Raw genomic sequence first — 17,551 nt, forward strand, 5'->3', positions numbered from 1 at the left:
GCATGGGATGTGCTGGATAGGGACTGGAAGGTGGCTCCAAAAGGAAGGAAGACGCAGGGAACCATATCCTGTGTCCTGGTGCCATTGAAAAGGCTCTGGTGGCTGTTAAATAATTCATGGAATGCTGGTCTTGAATAAATAAATGAAACTCCAAACCCAAGGATGGTAGGAGGGCTATTCATGTCCTCCCTGCATGGGATAAGATCCCTCTGGATCCACCCTTCAGGCCCTAGGATGCAGTATTGGAGGTGGCAGCAGGGGACAACGCTGTCCCCTTGCCACCTGCACCCCGGTAGAGAGGAGGTGGCTGCTGCTTACACCCACTCCGGCTCCAGCTGAGCCAAATCTGGGAATTTTAGCATTCCCAAGCTGCCCATGGCATCGGTGCCACCGATCTTGGCTCTGCCTGGACTCTTACACCAACGCCGGGCTCCATTTATCCTCCCAAAGCTTTGAAAGCGCAGCGATCCCGGTGCTCCTGTTGCACGGATGCACAGCCATTCCCAATCCCGTTGCTTTGTGCTGGCAGGCAGCGGGAGCAGATGGAAATAGCAGCGTGATCCCAGCTGCGGCGAGGCCACAAACTGTCGCACGCGGGGCCGGGAGAGGAGGCAGGGATATATATAGGGACAGACGTATGGATGATGCACTGCTGGGAGTGAGGACTTGCCGGTGCCAGCGGCCCCAAAATACTCGAGCGGAGCCAGAATCTGTCAGATTCCCACTGACTGCGGCAGCTCCTGGTCCTGGTGTCACCACCATCGTCACCAGCACCTGCATCCCGACCCAGCTCCTTGGGGAAAGCAGGATGGTGGGAAAAGGCTGCAGAGAGGGAGGACTCCCCTATCCCAGGTGTCAGAGCTCCTGGATCTGATCCCGGCCACAGTGGCATCCAGAGCCACCTGCATCCCAATTTCTGAATGAGTGGGCTGGCAGGGATCTGCATGGAGTTGGTGGCATCAAATCTTATCTTACAGCAGGGGCTTGGAATGCTGAGGGTCTCTGCCAGGGTCAGCACCCTCGGGATTATGGATAATTCCTTGTTAATTAGAAGCAGTGTCTTCCCAGATAAAGCAACAGCACCCTGGATCGATGGCACAAAGGGCTGGGAGACACCCAGAATTCCAGGAGTGTGTTCCTGGGATGTTGTGGGATCCTGGGATGTTCTGCCCTACAGTGAAGAGTGCCTGGGTGGGAAAAGGGATTGACAGCCTGTACCTATTGGGAAGACCTGATTCCAAGCTCCTGCTAAGCCCCATACCCCTGAAATTACCCCAGAGGAGCTTGCACTGACAGCTCCTGCACATCCCGCAGCTGAGGAAGCTCCACGTGTCCAAAATAGCCGTGGTTCCTGCTGTGGAATAGGAAGTGGAGGGAAAAAAACCCGGCAGCACCTGGCCTGCCAGTGCCAGAGCGGATGTGGCACGAGTTCTGGCTGCCTCCCAGCCCCAAACCCAAATCCACGGCCCTTAAAAGCGGATGCGTGGTTTGAAACCTCCAGTGAGCTCCAGACCTCGGATCCCCGAGCTTCCCACCACACCAAGCTCAGCTCGGAGATGGGCGGAGGCAATCAGGATTCCTTGAATGTCCAAAATAAGAGGAGTTGGTGGTCACACACCAGGATATATCACTTGGTTTTAGGGGATCCCAAATAAACCCTTCCCTGAGGCTGGTCACTTTTTTCTCATAACGAATTCCTTGGATTTGTGCTGTTTATTGCTTGTGTTTGGTCCAAGAGGCACTTGGAAAGAGGAAGAGGGAGGATAAGGTGTCAGCCCTGGATCTGGTTCCTATTTTGGGACAGACAGTGCCAGAGATGAGCCTCCTCTTCCCACAGAGGCAAAACCCTGTCCAGGTTGGAGACAGGCAGTGCTTAGACCCAGGTGGAATTTCCATTGGCTCATTTCCAAACCTGCTGGCCAGGAGGACCCTGGTGGAAAATTCTCTGCTCCAGCCCAATTCCAGCAGCAGGATGGGGTTCTCAGGGTCTGTGCATTTGTTCCCAAACCTGGGAGCTGTTCAGGGTGATCCATAGAATGGATGCAAACAGCATTGCTTTTTCCTGTGCTGCCCATTGGGATAGGAGTAAAGGATTTCCAGAGGTGGAGGAGTGGAAATGCCCCCGTTCTCGTGGGGTGGCAGTGTGGGATCACCCCTCAGGGCGGGGGCTGTATCCCAGTCCAAGGCACCCTGGAGTATGTGGGATGCTCTCAGGTGGGATAACCATTGGGATCTATGAGCCCTGCAGGCCCAGGATACTATTCTGCTGTCCCAGCTGGATAAGGGTGATCCTCAGACCTCTGGATTTCCTTTGTGGAGGTTGTGAACTTCCTCCTTTCCCAGCCCTAGATGGGAATTCCCTGGGAGACAGGTGGAGGCTCTGCACCCCTTCAGGGAGACAGTGGCTCATGTTTCCTCAGGAGATCCCGTCAGGGCTGCAAATTCCCGTTCCCCATCCTCCGGCCCATCCTCAGGGGATATCGGGGCAGCCTCGGTGCATTCCTCCTCCTCCTCCTGCCGCTGCAGGCTCTGCAGCCGCTCCTGCCGCGCTTCCATGAATTCCTGTGCCCCGTCCCCCACCAGCTGCACTTCATCCCCGACACAAGGCGGCTTCCGGACAGGATTGTGGTCGTAGGACAGGAGGCGCAGGGAAGCGAGGCCGGTGAGGTCCGGGAAGCTGGCAATACGGTTGCGATCCAAGTCGAGGACGCGGATGTGATCCATGCGCAGCAGCACGGGCGGGAACTCCTGGAAGCGGTTCCCGTAGAGCCAGAGCCCCCGCAGGCCGGCCATGCGGGGCAGCGCCGCGGGCAGCCGGCACAGCCGGTTGTCCCCCAGCTGGAGGCTGCGCAGCTCCGTCAGCTGCAGGAGGGCGCGGGGGAAATGCGCCAAGAAGTTTCCCTCGATCCAGAGGCAGCGCAGGCTCTGGAGCTGAGCGAAGGAGGGCGGCAGCCCCTGCAGCCCGTTGCGGCCCAGGTACAGGTGCGCCAGGTGGGGCAGGTCGCACACGGCCTCGGGCACCTCCATCAGCTCGTTGCCGTCCAGGGCGAGGGTCCGCAGGTGCTGCAGCTCGGCCAGCTCGTCCGGGACCTCCCGCAGCCCCGCGTCGCTCAGGTAGAGCTTCCGCAGCCCCTGCTGAGCCCACAGCTCGTCCGGGACCTGCCGACCCCGCACCTCCAGCCGCTGCTCGACGCCGTCGGGGCCCTCGGCGGCCGCCAGCCGGGCCCCGCGCCCCGAGGAGCCTCCGCTGCCCATCGCTCACCGGGACCGGCACCGGGACCGGCACCGGACCCGGCGGGGCAGCGGGGAGGGGGAGGCGGTGACGCCGTGGCCATGGCAACGCGACACGGCCAATGGGAGCCCGCGGCACCTGGGTGGGGGCCACGCCCCCGTCCCATTCCCGCCCCGCCCCGTTTTCGCGCCCGTTTAGACCACGCCCACCAAACCCCATTCATGCCCCGCCCCGCCGTTCCCACGCCTAGCCGACCCCATTCACGCCCGACCTGTCCCGGCTCTGTCCCCAAACCAGGCAGGACCACCTCGCACCACAGCATTCCCAGTCCCTTTTCCAGCAGCCTGGCATCAGCGTCCTCACCCTGCACTGGGTGAGGAGCCCTAAATTGAGAGTGAGGTCCCTGAGTTGGGGATCCCTAAACTGTTGGGAAGGGCTCCCTCAGCTGCGTGAGGATGCCTTTACTGGGTGGGGGTCCTTAAAACGCTGCGGAGTCCCTCTATGATTCCTCTCATCCCCTGGGACCCTGCAGGGAGCCACTCCTTGGGGCACAGACCCCCTTCCCCATGGCTAGGGAAATATTGATGAAGCCTCTGCAAGTGCCCCCTATGCTATGGCTGCCCACCCCACAGGGTCCTTCTCCCTCCTCATCCTCCTGCTTCCCACCATAGCCCTGCCTGGATTTTCCTGCCGCAAATCAGCTGTGTCATCCCAAAGCCGGCTCGGAAAGCTGGAAAGCTAGGCTCGTACAGCCCTCCAGTGGCAGCTGGCAAGGTGACACCGCACGACCACCCAAAACCCTCCTGCCAGCCTTTGGGATGCAGGAAACTCCCAAAATGAGGGGGGCAATCCAATGGCATTGTGCAGGATCTTTATTCCTCCCACGGGGATTTGGGAAAAGCCGAGGATGGGGATCCCAGGATGAAGCAGCACTTTTTCAAGGGGGGTCACATCAGGGGTTCATCGATGTGCCACAGCCTGGTGGGGTGGTTGTTGGTGCTGAAGCCGCTGGGACTTGGGATCTGGATGCCCTCCACAGATCTCGGCGCCCAGATGACTGGAGCCCACCAGCCTGGAAAATCCAGGAGGGATTGGTGAGAGGGGTGTCCACTCCTCCTGAGTGCTGCAATCCCCCCAAGACTCACCTGGTGCTATAGGGGCCAGTGGTGAGAGTTTGGTCAGGTACTTGTTGTGGACGGTGCCATACATCAGCGGCTCCTGAGGGATGGAGTGGTTTGAGGGCACGGTTCCTTGGGAAAAGGGATGGGGACAGGGGACATGGCTGCACCCACCTTCTCAGTAGTGACTCCCTTGGGTGCCACTTGGAGCTCTGGGGGGGCGAAGAGGGCAGGGTGGCCCATGGCAGGCTGGGGCTGTGTGGGGACACAGGGATGAGATCCTGCTCATTCCCACGCCCAGGCAGTCCCGCTGCCTCAGAGCCCGCTGGGAACACTGGGAGCACTGGGACAGGATGTCCCCTGCCCTTGCCACCCCATCCCTTTGCTTACAGTGCTGCATATGGCAGGCAAGGAATCCATCCGACCATCACTGATATCAGGCTGCGGGAGAGGAAAAGTGTCCACTGGGGTGCTGAGGGGAGGGGGGACAGAGGACACGGTGGGGACAGAGCTCATGGGCTGCTCTGGCAGTGTGAGGTCACTCCTCGGGGCAGTCCTGGTGAAGCCCGACAGCTCCGTCGCCCTCTGTGGGACATCTGTGGGGAGCAGATGGAGCAGAGATGTCCCCTGTGTCCCCAGGCCTGGCACTACCTGGATACACCTGTCCCGCTGTGTTTGGGGGGGGCAGGGGGTCTCCAACACTCCAAAATCCTCCTGAGGTCTGACTTGGCTCCAGAAACACTGACATCCCAAAATCCCTAGAACTGGATGTGGCTCTGGGACTATCAATAATCCCAAAACCATCCTGATGATGGAGCTGGACCTGGAACCCCCAGGGTACCAAGCCCTCCTAACGCTGGAGGTTTCCTGGGAATCCTAACACCTCAAAATCCTCATAAGGATGGAGCTTTCTCTGGGATCCCCAAGACCCCAGAATCATACCTGGCTGGGCAGGACTGGTGCAGGGGCTCCCAGTGCCATATTCCCTGGATGCTTTTGGGGCTTTCACCTCCCCAAAACGGAGGCGGGAAAAGGAGAAGCCAGCGGGATACCGACACTCCAGCTCATCCACGCACGTGGGCAAGATCCTTTGGTAATCCGGCTGCCCAAAGACCTTGAAGTCCTCGGAGGTGGTGGACACGTCGGTGTCCTGGCTGTGGCGGGAATGGCTGTGACGGAGTGATCCCAAAACGTGCCCCCCAAAACTCCTGGAGCAGGGACCTACCGCTCCATGTACGGGAAGACCACAGCCGAGACTGCCGCGTAGTTGTTGGTCACGTATCCCGAGCCGGTGTGGACGCCGAGGAGGGGGTGCATACTGCTGTCACTGGGGGGCTCAATCCCCAAAACGCGCCCTCCCTCGAACTTTCGGGGTGACCCCGTGGGCCTCTTCCCAAAGGCCGCCTCGTAGCTGGTGATATAAAAGCCCATGAGGTCGGAGGGGGGGCCCCTCACCATGGGAAACCCCGTCCCCAATCCCGCGGCGGGCGAGTCCTGCGGCAGGGACGGCATCCTGGCTCTGGGAATGGCCCCCTGGAGCCGGGAATGACATGAGGTACGGCCCTAGGCCATGGCTGGACACGCGGGGCCCTCCCAGCAGGCTCGGAAGCTGTGGAATGTGCCCGTGGAATGTGACTCTGTCTCCTGGTAACCGCGACAATGGGGACTTCCCGGGAGGGTGTCGCTGGAGGGCACCGGGAATGTCCCGCTCCAGCTCCACTACAGCCCCCGCCCCGGGGTGGGGTCACCTGCTGGGAGTCCTGGGAAAAGGGGCAGGTGGGAATTGGGAACATCAGTGAAGTGAGATGTGCCAGATCGAGCCGGCAATGTCCCCGAGGGCCCAACCCCAATGTCAAAGAGCAGGAGATGGGCAGGTCCAGCAGCCAGGCAGGGCCAGTAGCCACGGCTTTATTCAGCATTCCACGAGTGTCCAAAGGCTGCTGGAAGAGGAAGAAAACCATAGGGAAGGTGGAAACACCAGTCCAGAGTCTCTGCGCTACTCCAGAGAATGGGGACAGAGGCGTCCCCTCCCTCAGCGTGGTGGCTCAAACAGATATTCCAGGTCTGGCTGCCGGAGCCTCTGCTCCCTGTTCCTGTTTTTGGCAAATTCCCTCAGCATGGCCATCACGTCGGTGTCGAATTCCGCCGGCGTCGGCTTTGCTTCTGAGGGGAAAACGGAAATATCAGCTCCGTGCTGTCCCAAAGTGCCATCCCGGTGCCCCGGGGACCCATCCCAGTGTCCCAGGGCATGGCCCCACGTACCAGTGGCCCAGTAATAAATGTCCCAGTCGTTGCTGGGCTCGTTGATGAGGCGGTCGTAGCGGTTCAGCTGCTCCTTGCTCATGCGCGCCAGGTTTTCCTTGGCAAAGAGGCTGGAGAGGGATGGATCAGGATGAGAGGGAAATGAAGGAAGAGTTGGGTATGAAAGCCAGCTCAACGTGATCCTGGAAAACACGGACCCCCAGCCTGCTCTCCTTCACCTCAGCTCATGGGAAAACACCGGCACAGCATTTCCAAAGAAGCTGTGGAATCTCCACCCCTGGTATCCCCTTATCCAGGCTGGATGAGGGCTTGGAGCAACCTGGTCTGGTGGAAGGTGTCCCTGCCCACAGCAGGGGGTGAAACTGGATGATCCTTTAGTCCCTTCCATCCCAAAGCATTCCATGTGCTTGTTCACATGAGATATTGGGAAGAGATTTTTCCTGAGAGGGTGGTGAGGCCTTGGAATGGATTTCCCAGAGAAGCTGTGGGAAGCTGTGCCCTATCCCTGGAAGTGTCCAAGCCAGGTTGGATATGGCTTGGAGCAACCTGCTTTAGTGAAAGTTGTCCTTAGGGTCCTTTCCCACCCAAATCATTCCAGAATTCCACGATTCTATATCTCTAATCTCTCCTTCAATCCCAAAACCCAGCTGCTCTTGCATTCACATGTCCCAGGATTTACATACTTCCTTCCCAAAGGATTTTGGCTTACTGAGCTCTCCCAGCTCTACTCCATCATTGGATCCTGGACCAGCAAGATCTTGGAGCAACTTATCACAAGGATTTTTGCACTAGCTCAATAAACTCTTCCCTGTTAATGAAAAGACCTGGAATACTTGCAGCCAAGCCCACCTGAGCAAGATGCAGTTTTCCAGCATCCCCCTTTTCCTGCTCTCGTACAGCAGTCGGGCTCTCTTGGTCTCCAGTGGCTCGTCCAGACGCTCCTCCCAGGGGGGCAGGGGGATCTCCAGCACGTCCTTCCCAGAATCCGTGGGGGAATCGCCCCGGTAGCCGCGCTGCGGGATCAGTGGCCACAGGAGATGCCGGCGCAGGAAGCACAGCTGGAGAAAACAGGGAAAGCACAGGAATGTCAGGCCTGGGAGTGCCTGCACACAGGGACCTCTCCAAATCCTGCTGGACACAATCCCCAATCCCACCCCGATCAAACCCCGTTGCCCACACGCCATAAAACCCCCAGACCTCCCTTTTCCTCCTAAAATCCCCTTTTGTCTGCTCACTCTCCTCCTCTTTTTCTCCTCTTTTCTCTGCAATACGCTAATTTTCCTCCCATCCTGCCTTTCCCCCAAACTCACCCCTTTCCCCTCCTTTCCCTTACCCCTCTCTCCCCTTTTTTCCCCTTTTCCCTCCATTTTCCCCCCATTTTAACCTAGTTTTGTCGCTCTCCCTCCTTGCTCTCCCCTTTTACCCCTTTCCCTTCCCTTTGCCCTCCCAGCTTTCCCCCCCTTCCCCCCCCACCCTGGCCGCCGCCATCTTGCCGCTCGCCGCTCTAACCCCGCCCCATCCCGGCTCTAAGGGGCGGGGCGTGCCGGAAGTGGGCGTGGCCACGCCCGGAAGTGGGCGCGGCGGCGCTGGCGGTGAGCGCGGGCGGCGCGCGCGGGGCTGAGATCGGGGGAGGGGGGGCCCGGGGTGGGGGGCGCGACCTATCGCGACATATCGCGACCCGCCGCCCCCTCCCCTCCCATTCCCCCTGCCCATAAACGCCCCAGCCCGGGCCCGCCGCTCCGCAGGGCCGCATATGGCGGGGACGGGGCGGCGCGGAGAGGGGGGGTCAGTGGGGGATCGTGGGGGGGCACAGGGAATTTGGGGGGAAACAGGGATTTGTGGGGGAGACAAGATATGGAGGGACAGAAGAATCTGGGGGGGACACGAGATTTGGAAGGAAATTGGATTTGGGGGTGCGCAGGGATTTGGGGAGCTTCAGGGGGACAGGGGGATTTAGCGGGGACATGGGATTTGGGGGGACACAGGGATTTAAGGGAGAGAAGGAATTTAGGGGGAAACAGGGATTTGGGGGGACATGAGATTTGAGAGGCAGAGGGGATTTAGGGGGTAGAAGGGATTTAAGGGGCATAGGTATTTGGAGGGAAGAGGGGATTTAGGGGCACACAGGGACTGGGGTGAGGAAATGCGATTTGGGATACACGAGGATTTGGGAGATGCTCCCAGCGTGTCCCTAAGGCCTCACTGACCCCCTACCCCCCCCTTCCCAGAGCACTTTCCGTGTCCTGGCTCCGCCCGGTCCCAGCCCGGGCTCCCGCTTTTCCCGCCTCTGGAAATATGTCCGAGGGAGTGGATCTGATTGACATCTACGCCGACGAGGAGTTCACCCAGGTGAGGGGTGGGGCGGGGGTGCAGATCCCCCCTTTTTTTTTTCGGGAAGAGATCCCAGTGTCCTGCAGCTCATCCCGGTGGAAGATGCAACTGGTGTGGCTGGGAAAAGGGAAGGATCATTCCTGGTCATTCCCAAATCTCAGTGGCTGCCACCTCCAACTGTGATTTAAGGGCTTCCCCGTGGGTTGTAACACATGGCTGGTCACAGAATGTTTGGGATTTAAGGGCTTAGCTGTGTCCTGGTTGGAAAAATGAGAAATCCCAGCTGGAAGAGGCACTTCCAGGGAATCACACAGTGAGGGGATACCAGGAGCCAAATCCATGGGATCACCCAGGCTGGGAAGCTGTATGGGAACTCGCTGTTCCTGTGCTGCTTGTCCCATCCCAGGAATATCTGGGATTCACAGAAGAATATGATGAAGGAAGAGGGTGTTGGAGAAGGAGGGAGTTCATGGATATGGGAAAGCAAGTGTGAAGCCAGATGTTGGAAAATTAGAAACTGCCATGGAAAGCCTGTGGAGGGAAGTTGGCAAAAGGGAAAGTCATGGAAACTGGAAGCGAAGCACCCGGAGGAAGGAATCACCATGGAGAAAGGAATTCTTATGAGCTCCTGGAGTGATCAATAGAAGCTTCTTCTGTTTATTGGGTGCAAATATCCCATGGAATCTCCGGAGAGGACGAAGTGGATGGAGGATTCTCAAAGCTGGAATGATGATCCAGGCCAGTGACTCCAGCATGTCACTCCCTTTGGGATGTGTGGCTGGAGGAAACCTGGAATTAATCTATGCCAGGATCAAAGCAGTGGGGAGGTGCTGTGGTGTCCCTGTGGCACTCTGGGGATGCCAGTGTAATTCCCAATCCCACATTCCCACATGGTGATTCCCACTAACAGTGCCCAGCTTCATCCTTGTGCACCTCAACTCAGCATGCATAGACTGGGAGCAGGAGAATCCCTAAAATCTCCCAAGATGAAGTAGCAGAACTGAGGGATTCCAAGGGATTCCTCTTCTAGCCCCTCCTTCCTATTTTTGGTCTTGACTTTCTGAAACTTCCAGGCGGGAATCTTCCAGCCTTGGGCTGTGTCCAAAGGCTCCTGGTGGAGGTGGGAGCGTGGGAGTTGGATTAACCAAACACTTGAGCTTTTTCGGGAAATGAACACAAAACTACAGCTCCTTTTTCAAATCCTTCTTTTATCAGCTCCAGGGGAAGAGCTGGATGCAAAAGTTCAGGGAGAGGGGAAAATGGTTGGATTTTTGGGTTCCTGGATTTCCACGATCCTTGGAAAACTATGTGCTGAGCGTCCTTCTGTGTCCAGCTCCCAATGGGATGTTTTTCAGTTTCCTGACCCTCAGACTGTCTCCAGCAGAAACCACGGTCCAAGCTGCCTGGAATTGAAAATTTGGGAGTGGAACCTCTGTTTTTTATGGCACACCAGCTCCTGTGGGATGGATCCTCATGGAGTGATTTTGTGGGATGAAACACTTGGCACAATCTGGGGAACTGGGATCTATAGTAAACACAGCACTTGCTGGACAGTCCAAATTAAATATAGCCCAGGAAAGAGTGGGAATTGGGAGGCAGATCTAGGACACACTGGAATTCCCAGCTCTGGAGCTTCCTCTGCCAAGGGGACAGAGAGGAAGCTCGTACTCTAAAAAGGGCTTTTTTCCCCAAAATGAACAAGTTTGGAGTGCTGGGCATGGTTTGAGAGGGGTATGCAATTCCCAAGTTGGAATTTTGGGAAGCTTGTGTTGCCAAGAGCAAGAGGCTCATCCCTGGGGGGCATTTGGTTTTCCCCTGCTGAATCCTTGCTCTCCAAATTGGGAATTTCTTCCTGGTGTCAGCAACAGGGTCTTGTCCTGTTGTGTGGGATCCAGGTGGGCTGGTCCTTGGAATGTGCTGGAGCTCAGGGGCGGTTTAGATGAGATATTGGGAAGGATTCCTTCCCTGTGAGGATGGTGAGGTCCTGGAATGAATTTCCCAGGGAAACTGGCTGCTCTATCCCTGGAAGTGTTCCAGGCCAGGTTGGACAGGGCTTGGAGCAACCTTGGAATAGCAGAAGGTGTCCCATGGCAGGGGGTGGGATGAGATGATCCTTAAGGTCCTTACTCCAACCCCAGCCATTCCATGAAATCAGAGCCGACCATCCTGTTTTTTGGGATTGTCTAGGCAAGGGGTGGCTGTAATTCCCAACTGTGCACAGACCCAAACCAAGCACTTTGGGCCTTAAACCTTTGGACTCTGCTTGGAAATTCCACTTGGGAATTGGGACAGCAGGTTTGGAAACACAAAGAAGGCTTCTCAAGCCCTTCCCAAGCCAGGATCTCATGACGTTTTCCCGGCAGGACCCGGAGTTCAGTAATGCTGACCAGATGGATCTCTACGACGATGTGTTAGCAGCCAGCTCCCAGCCCCAGGAAAAGCGTTCCAGCAGCTCGGAAGCACCTCCGGAGATCCGTCAGGAGCCATCTCCCAAGCCCAACAGCAAACCCCCAGCCATCCTGTACACCTACAGCGGCCTCCGGAACAAGAGGGCCGCCGTCTACGTTGGGAGCTTCTCTTGGGTGAGTTCATCTTCCTGGGAAATTTGGGATTCCTGAGGAACCTCTGAGGGGCCGCTGGGCTCTCTAGGGGAGTGGCAGGGATTTTGAGGGGCCTGCTCCTCCTCAGTCCTGAGCTGGTGTCCCGAGCTGGGCTTGGCTTTGTGATCCTCAGGGAAAAAGGGTTTGTATCCCTGAGGAGCTTCTGGGCTGGGATATCTGCTGATGTCCCTTGGAAGCTGTGACTTTGGGGTGCTGCTCCTGAGTCACCTTCTATTCATGGATGTAGGGACAGTTTTGGGAAGGCTCTGTCTTGTCCATATCTCTTCCCAAGGTTTGTTCCAGACAGTTTTAAACTCCCTGAGGGAGTTTGGGAGTGACATTCCTCAGGTGGGTGGGGGACACTGGGCACAGACATGGACAACAGCCTGTTTCCTGTGCCCTCAGTGGACGACTGACCAGCAGCTGATCCAGACCATCCGCTCCATCGGAGTCTACGACGTGGTGGAGCTGAAATTCGCGGAGAACCGAGCCAATGGCCAATCCAAGGGGTGAGAGCCAATGGATTTTCATGTGGGAATGGCGGGAGCCAGGCACTCACTGCCAAAATTGTTTTGTGGAGGGTGAAGGAGCAGCCAGCACTTTTCCTGCCTGGCACAGGGAATTCATGGAGCGTCCCAAAGAGCATGGAAAAGTGAAGAGGGGGCATGGAACAGCGGGATGGGATCAGGAGGAGAGTCCAGGGTGGTCTCTGCAGCAGGTTCAGGGCTCAACCTCCCTGCCATGCAGGTACGCGGAGGTGGTGGTCGCCTCTGAGAACTCGGTCCATAAACTCCTGGAGCTGCTTCCTGGAAAGATCCTGAATGGAGACAAGGTGGAGGTGAGGCTGGCGACCCGGCAGAACCTGTCGCAGTTCGAGGCTCAGGCTCGCAAACGTGAGTGCGGTGCCCGTGACGCGGGTGGGGGGTTCCACCTCACACACATCTCAAATCCCCCCCAGATCAGCTGCCAGGCCCAGCCCAGCGAGCCCTCGGGATGGGGGGAGACCCTGCCAGGAGCGTCTGGGGGTTGTTTTTCCCATTCCTGAGCCGGATTAGCTCCTGACCCGAGTCTTTATGATCCCCTTTTAGGTGCTCCCACACTGCGAAGATCCCTCGTAGCCTCCTTCTCCTCCTCTCCAAACTGAATGGGCTTAAGCTCTTCAGGCTCTCAGCATAGCTAAGACCCTCCATATCTATTAGTAGCTCCTCTCTGGATCTGCTCCAGAATTTTTCCATCCCTGCGGAGGTAAGGTGCCCAACACTGGAGGAATATTCCAGCTGGGGCCTGGCCGTGGGCATCCCTCAATGGCAATAGGTGGTCCTGGCCTCACTCCGCAGCGATGCGACGGGATCTGCAGGGATTGTCCTGGCAGGAGCGTGTCCAAGGAGGTCTTGGCCATCTCTGGTCGTTATTGATCCCTTGGCATGTTTTGTGCAAGGAAAACTCCCCCTTCCCAGCAGAGTTGCTTTGCTCTCTTCCTTCAGCTCAGTGCCTGAGGGGATTGGCTGCATGGTGCTTAGGCTGTGTCCCGACCTGCCCCGCAGTTTTGGTGGAGCAGGGAGTGTTCCCTGGGCCGAGTTCCGGCTGCCCCCAGGGCACAGCAGAGCTCCCATGCACCCTTTGGCACCGCTGGGAGCCTTGGCTCCTGTCACACCCCTTCTGTCTCATCCTCAAAGCCTCTTTGGATAGAGCCAGGCTTCTTGTCCCTCTTGGAATGCTGAGTTTTCCTTCCTCTGGCAGCAGCTCTGTTGCTGTCAGCACTTGGGTTCTGTCCCCTCATGTTCCTCCACGCTTGGGCCTCTCCAAATCCATGTGTGGATCTCAGGTTCTCCGGGTCTTTGGATGCCTTTGGGGATCTGTCACCATTCCTTGTGGCTTTTGGCTCCTGTCCCTGTGACCTGCCTGTCCCCAAGGCACCATGTGAGGTCTTGCTGGAAAGCTGGGCCCCTCTTGGAAAAACACATGGAAGCAGAGGCTATGTGTGGCCAGCTGGATCTCTGTCTGGGCACCTCCAGCCCTCCAGGGGTGGGAGGAAGAGGAGGAGCAGGAGGTGTCGGAGACCTGGACACCCTCCAGCTGCACCTCACAGCTCTTTCCCCGTGCCACTTCCAGGTGTGCCACCGCGGGCCCACTCCCGGGATTCCATGGATGCAGTGGATGGCCGGGCAACGCCAACGGAGAACGCGCTGCCCCCCACCCGCCTGGAGAAGCCCCCCTCGGTCCTGCCCTTCTTCAGCCGCCCCCCTGCGCTGCCCCTCATGGGGCTGCCCCCTCCTCCCATGCCCCCCCCGCCTCCCCTCTCCTCCGCTTTCGGAGTCCCTCCGCCTCCTCCCGGAATTCCCTATCAGCACCTGCTGCCACCGCCACCCCGGCTGCCCCCGCCCCTGGCCGTGCCCCCCCCGGGGGCTGTGCCCCCCGCCCTGCACCTCAATCCCGCCTTCTTCCCACCGCCCACCGCTGCCCTGGGACCCCCTCCAGATACCTACGGCAAGGCCATGGCTCCCTACAACCACAGCAGGTGAGCCGGGCAGGAATGGGGGTGGGATGCTCAGGGAGGATCCCGCTGACCCCCGTTCCCGCTTTGCCAACAGCCGGGAGCTGGGCCCGCCGATCCCGGCCGTGAGCGAAGGCGAGTTTGAGGAGATCATGAACCGCAACCGCGCCATCTCCAGCAGCGCCATTTCCAAGGCGGTGTCCGGCGCCAGCGCAGGTACTTCCTGTGTCCCTCACGTCCCTCATGTCCCCCATCCTGGGATGGATTCCTGCTCCTGACCTCCTGCTCTGCTCCCCCAGGGGATTACAGCAACGCCATCGAGACGCTGCTCACGGCCATCGCCGTCATCAAGCAGTCGCGTGTGGCCAGCGACGAGCGGTGCCGCGTCCTCCTCTCTTCCCTCAAGGATTGCCTGCATGGAATTGAGGCCAAATCCTACAGCAGCAGCTCCAGCAGCAGCTCCAGGTATCCCTCTGGATCCAGGGAACGGGATCCTCCCCGCAAGTGAGTGACTAATAGTTCATTGTCTCCTCTTTTCCCAAAGGAAAAGGCACCGATCCCGGGAGCGCTCTCCTAGCCGGTCCCGCGAGAGCAGCCGGCGGCACCGGGATCTGCTCCACAGTGACGATCGGCACGAGGATTATTTCCAGGAGAGGAGCCGGGAGCACGAGCGGCATCGGGACAGGGACAGAGACAGGGACCGGCACCACTGAGACAGGTGGGAGGCTTGGGAATCCCCTGGAAGCGTGAGGGATGAGGGAAGGGCTCTCTGACCATTCCTCTCCTCTCTCCCGGCAGGAATTTGGCAGGAAGTGGTTTTTAATGGACTCGTATCTCCTCACCTCGACCAGGATGCCGTGCCCGAGGCCGCTCTGCCCCATCCCGGTCCCTTCCCTGCCACCCCCAGCCTCCTGTGGGTGGGAGCCCTGCCCGCACCTCGTGGCCTTGGGAATCCCCCCCACCACTGCTGCTGCTTCCCTGGGCCATCCTGCTCCGCTCCGTGGATACTCGGACCCAAAGAGAAATGGTGCTTTTATTCCATGGAGGGAGGTTTGTGAGCCCTTCCCAGTGCGGGGAGGAACGGAGGGGGTGGAGTCCTCCCTTTGCAGCTTGGGGGCTTGGAGATGCACAGCTCCCGATCCTGGGATCAGGAGCCATGTGCCATCCTCTGGATTGCCTGGGGACACTCCTGTCCCCATCACCCTGGCGGGACACTGTGCCACGCTCCTCCTTTGCCCCTTCACCCTCCAGGAGCTGGGAAAAAAGGGGCTGGAGCTGGGCCGGGGGTCGCCCTCTCTATCCCAACATTCCCCACAGCAGCATTCCCACCCAAATGGCAAGGTCCGACCTCTCCCGCAGAGCCTTCCTTGTTTTAGAGGAAGCGGAAGAGACAGGGCAGGCTGTGACCCCCTTGTGTCCCCTCGGGATCCCAAGAAGGAAAGGGAGAGCCCAGGAGGGTCGGGATGAGCTGGGACACACTGGGTGACTTCCAGGGCTGGAATCACCCCCGGGTGGGAAAACCCAGGCCCTGGAAGTCTTTTTAAGTTGAAATAACCCAAATTCAGGAAAAACCACCCCAATTTTCCCAAGCCCCACGAGGTGGGAGCGCTCGGCAGGAGAGCTCCGGGTTTTTTTTTACTTACCGCCACAGATTTTTAGTTTCTTTCCAAATAGTGGAGCGGGGGGAAAAGATTCCCCCCAAATTGCAGAGCAAATCCCTGGAAGCCCCGGCGAGGCGCCGCCCCTCCTGCTCGCAGTGATTAGATTTGTCTTTGGATAGGTTGGAATTGTGTAATAAACTCGGATGACGTTGTCAGTCTTTTATACAGCGCTCCTGTTGCCTTCCTATGGTGGGATTTGGGATAATGAGGGAATGGGAGGGATTTGGGGCGGTCTCTCCACCCGTTGTCCCTCACCCTCTTCCTCCTCCAATGGGCTTCTGTGCTTCCCAAACCGGCTCTGAGGTGCTGGAAGCACCTGAGCGTTCCCAGGGGGACCCACATTCCTGGTCACCAGGTAAAAATAAATATTTATTGGAAAATAGTGAATTATTCTGGAAGGTCGTAGCAAAAAAAAAGGATTCTTCATACCTTGAGCTGGCTCAAGCTCTGAGGAGTCCAAGTGGAGTGGAGAGTGGGAAAGGTGGGAGGGATGTGTCCAAGGGGGAAGTGAGTGAAGTGGAAAGTGGGAAAAGGGATGAATCTGTGTAGCAACATGTCCGTGGTGAAGTGGGAAGCAGGAAAAACGGGAGGAATGTGTCCACATGGAAGCAACAAAGGTGGGATGGATGTGTCCAGGTGGCAGCAGGTGAAATGGGCAATGGGAAAGGTGGGATCCTCCCCCTTCCCGGGGCTGGGAAATGGAGCTGGCACGGGTGATGCTTCCCTGTGTCCCTGTGCCGTGTCCTCAGTAGGGATCCGCACTGTGGAAAAGGATAGAGACAGGGATGTGAGGATGCCAAACCAACCTGTCAGCTCCTGTGCTGGGTCCCCCAGTTCCCGGGATGCAGCACCTGGAGAAGGAGAGCAGAGCGAGGAAGCCCAGGAAGAGCTCCAGGCCGTAGAAGAGGAGCAGGATGGCGCTCAGGAACGCTTCCAGGCGTAGGGAATATGTCTGGATCAGCAGGTAGTACACGGCCAGCACAGCTGCCGGCACTGTAAGTGCCAGGCTGAGGGACAGCGGCACCTTCCGCTGGCACAGGTTCCCCTTGGAGCCTGTGGAACACAGAGCTGGGATCAGATCACAGAAATCACGGAGGTTTTTGGGTGGGGAGGAAAATCAAATGTCCTGTTCCCGTGGGCAGGGACACCTTCCACTAGCCCAGGTTGCTCCATGCCCCGTCCAACCTGAACATCCCAGGATTCTGCACTCCCTGTGGAGTCTCTGGAATTTGGGGGGACTCACCGAAGAAGATGCGTGTGGCCTCAATGCCGAGGTAGAGGAGGAGCAGCACCACGTCCAGCACCAAGTTGGAGACGGGATAGGGCAGGAGCAGCCCTGCAGGAAAAGCACCGCCCTCAGCACATTCCTACCCATCCCGGCGGGATCGGGAAGCGCTCTGGAGCGAAGGACTCACCTTTGTACACGAACACGAACGCTTCCAGGAGAAAATATGTGGCGCAGTACCAGCCGTTGAGAAAGAGCAGGACCTGCAGCGGAGCCGAGGAGCGATGGCGGCCTGAGGGAACACGGGGCGGCCATGAGGGGGGGCACGGGACGGGCATGGCAGCGCCGCCCCCGGAGCCTTGCAGTGCTTTGGCCGTCCCCCAGCCCCGTTCTCAGAGCAGCTCCCAGCCCGGGTTCCTCCCGGTACCCCGCGTACCCTCCGCTATTCCCCGTTTCCCCCCAGGTCCCACTCCCACCCCTGGGCGCCATCTTCCATCTCCATGGGAACCGCCGCCGCCGCGCTCGCCCGCACGGGGGCGCTAAGGGCGAGGGCGCGGACCGTGAGGGCGGAGCCGCTCTATTCCACCCTCTCCTCTCGATGGTTTGGCGGAGCGCGCGCCGCCGCTCT

At 58.5% G+C, this 17,551-nt stretch overlaps 5 protein-coding genes across 10 annotated transcripts; 1 reads left to right on the top strand and 4 right to left on the bottom strand.

The window, feature by feature from the left end:
- Nucleotides 1-2,406: 2,406 nt before the first annotated feature.
- Nucleotides 2,407-3,255, bottom strand: LRRC10B (leucine rich repeat containing 10B). Its single transcript, XM_014878677.2, has one exon. It carries the CDS (start codon nt 3,253-3,255, stop codon nt 2,407-2,409), a length of 849 nt encoding a protein of 282 aa, XP_014734163.2.
- Nucleotides 3,256-4,086: 831 nt separating this feature from the next.
- On the bottom strand, nt 4,087-6,075 carry LOC148221716 (uncharacterized). 2 transcript variants are annotated; one of them, XM_088175535.1, is made up of 6 exons: nt 5,576-6,075; nt 5,293-5,504; nt 4,741-4,946; nt 4,525-4,605; nt 4,378-4,450; nt 4,087-4,304 (listed from the first exon to the last, which is right to left on the bottom strand). In XM_088175535.1, the coding sequence occupies exons 1-6, from the start codon at nt 5,860-5,862 to the stop codon at nt 4,180-4,182; spliced, it is 984 nt and encodes a 327-aa protein (XP_088031661.1). In that variant the 5' UTR covers nt 5,863-6,075; the 3' UTR covers nt 4,087-4,179. The 2 variants fall into 2 exon arrangements, with proteins under 2 accessions (XP_088031661.1, XP_088031660.1); XM_088175534.1 differs by having other exon boundaries at nt 4,087-4,450.
- Nucleotides 6,076-6,225: 150 nt separating this feature from the next.
- SDHAF2 (succinate dehydrogenase complex assembly factor 2) lies at nt 6,226-8,166 on the bottom strand. The gene is made up of 4 exons (XM_014878766.2): nt 8,086-8,166; nt 7,462-7,670; nt 6,613-6,722; nt 6,226-6,513 (listed from the first exon to the last, which is right to left on the bottom strand). Exons 1-4 carry the CDS (start codon nt 8,098-8,100, stop codon nt 6,383-6,385), a joined length of 465 nt encoding a protein of 154 aa, XP_014734252.1. The 5' UTR covers nt 8,101-8,166; the 3' UTR covers nt 6,226-6,382.
- A 680-nt stretch (nt 8,167-8,846) lies between these two features.
- Nucleotides 8,847-15,861, top strand: CPSF7 (cleavage and polyadenylation specific factor 7). Its single transcript, XM_014878750.2, has 9 exons — nt 8,847-8,961; nt 11,307-11,525; nt 11,949-12,052; nt 12,291-12,436; nt 13,656-14,061; nt 14,135-14,253; nt 14,337-14,502; nt 14,582-14,755; nt 14,836-15,861. Exons 1-8 carry the CDS (start codon nt 8,908-8,910, stop codon nt 14,748-14,750), a joined length of 1,383 nt encoding a protein of 460 aa, XP_014734236.1. The 5' UTR covers nt 8,847-8,907; the 3' UTR covers nt 14,751-14,755; nt 14,836-15,861.
- TMEM216 (transmembrane protein 216) lies at nt 8,907-17,458 on the bottom strand. 5 transcript variants are annotated; one of them, XR_015807529.1, is made up of 8 exons: nt 17,400-17,458; nt 17,114-17,215; nt 16,942-17,034; nt 16,550-16,751; nt 16,128-16,459; nt 15,681-15,882; nt 14,030-14,449; nt 9,578-13,492 (listed from the first exon to the last, which is right to left on the bottom strand). XR_015807529.1 is itself a non-coding variant. In XM_014878678.2 (5 exons), the coding sequence occupies exons 1-5, from the start codon at nt 17,410-17,412 to the stop codon at nt 16,444-16,446; spliced, it is 426 nt and encodes a 141-aa protein (XP_014734164.1). In that variant the 5' UTR covers nt 17,413-17,458; the 3' UTR covers nt 16,047-16,443. The 5 variants fall into 5 exon arrangements, 1 of the variants encoding a protein (XP_014734164.1); XR_015807530.1 differs by lacking the exon at nt 14,030-14,449 and having other exon boundaries at nt 9,578-10,346; XR_015807532.1 differs by lacking the exons at nt 9,578-13,492; nt 14,030-14,449; nt 15,681-15,882 and adding an exon at nt 8,907-9,060.
- Between the last annotated feature and the right edge of the window lie 93 nt (nt 17,459-17,551).

Source organism: Sturnus vulgaris, chromosome 18 (genome assembly GCF_052056855.1).
Source record: "Sturnus vulgaris isolate bStuVul1 chromosome 18, bStuVul1.hap1, whole genome shotgun sequence".
NCBI lineage: Eukaryota > Metazoa > Chordata > Aves > Passeriformes > Sturnidae > Sturnus > Sturnus vulgaris.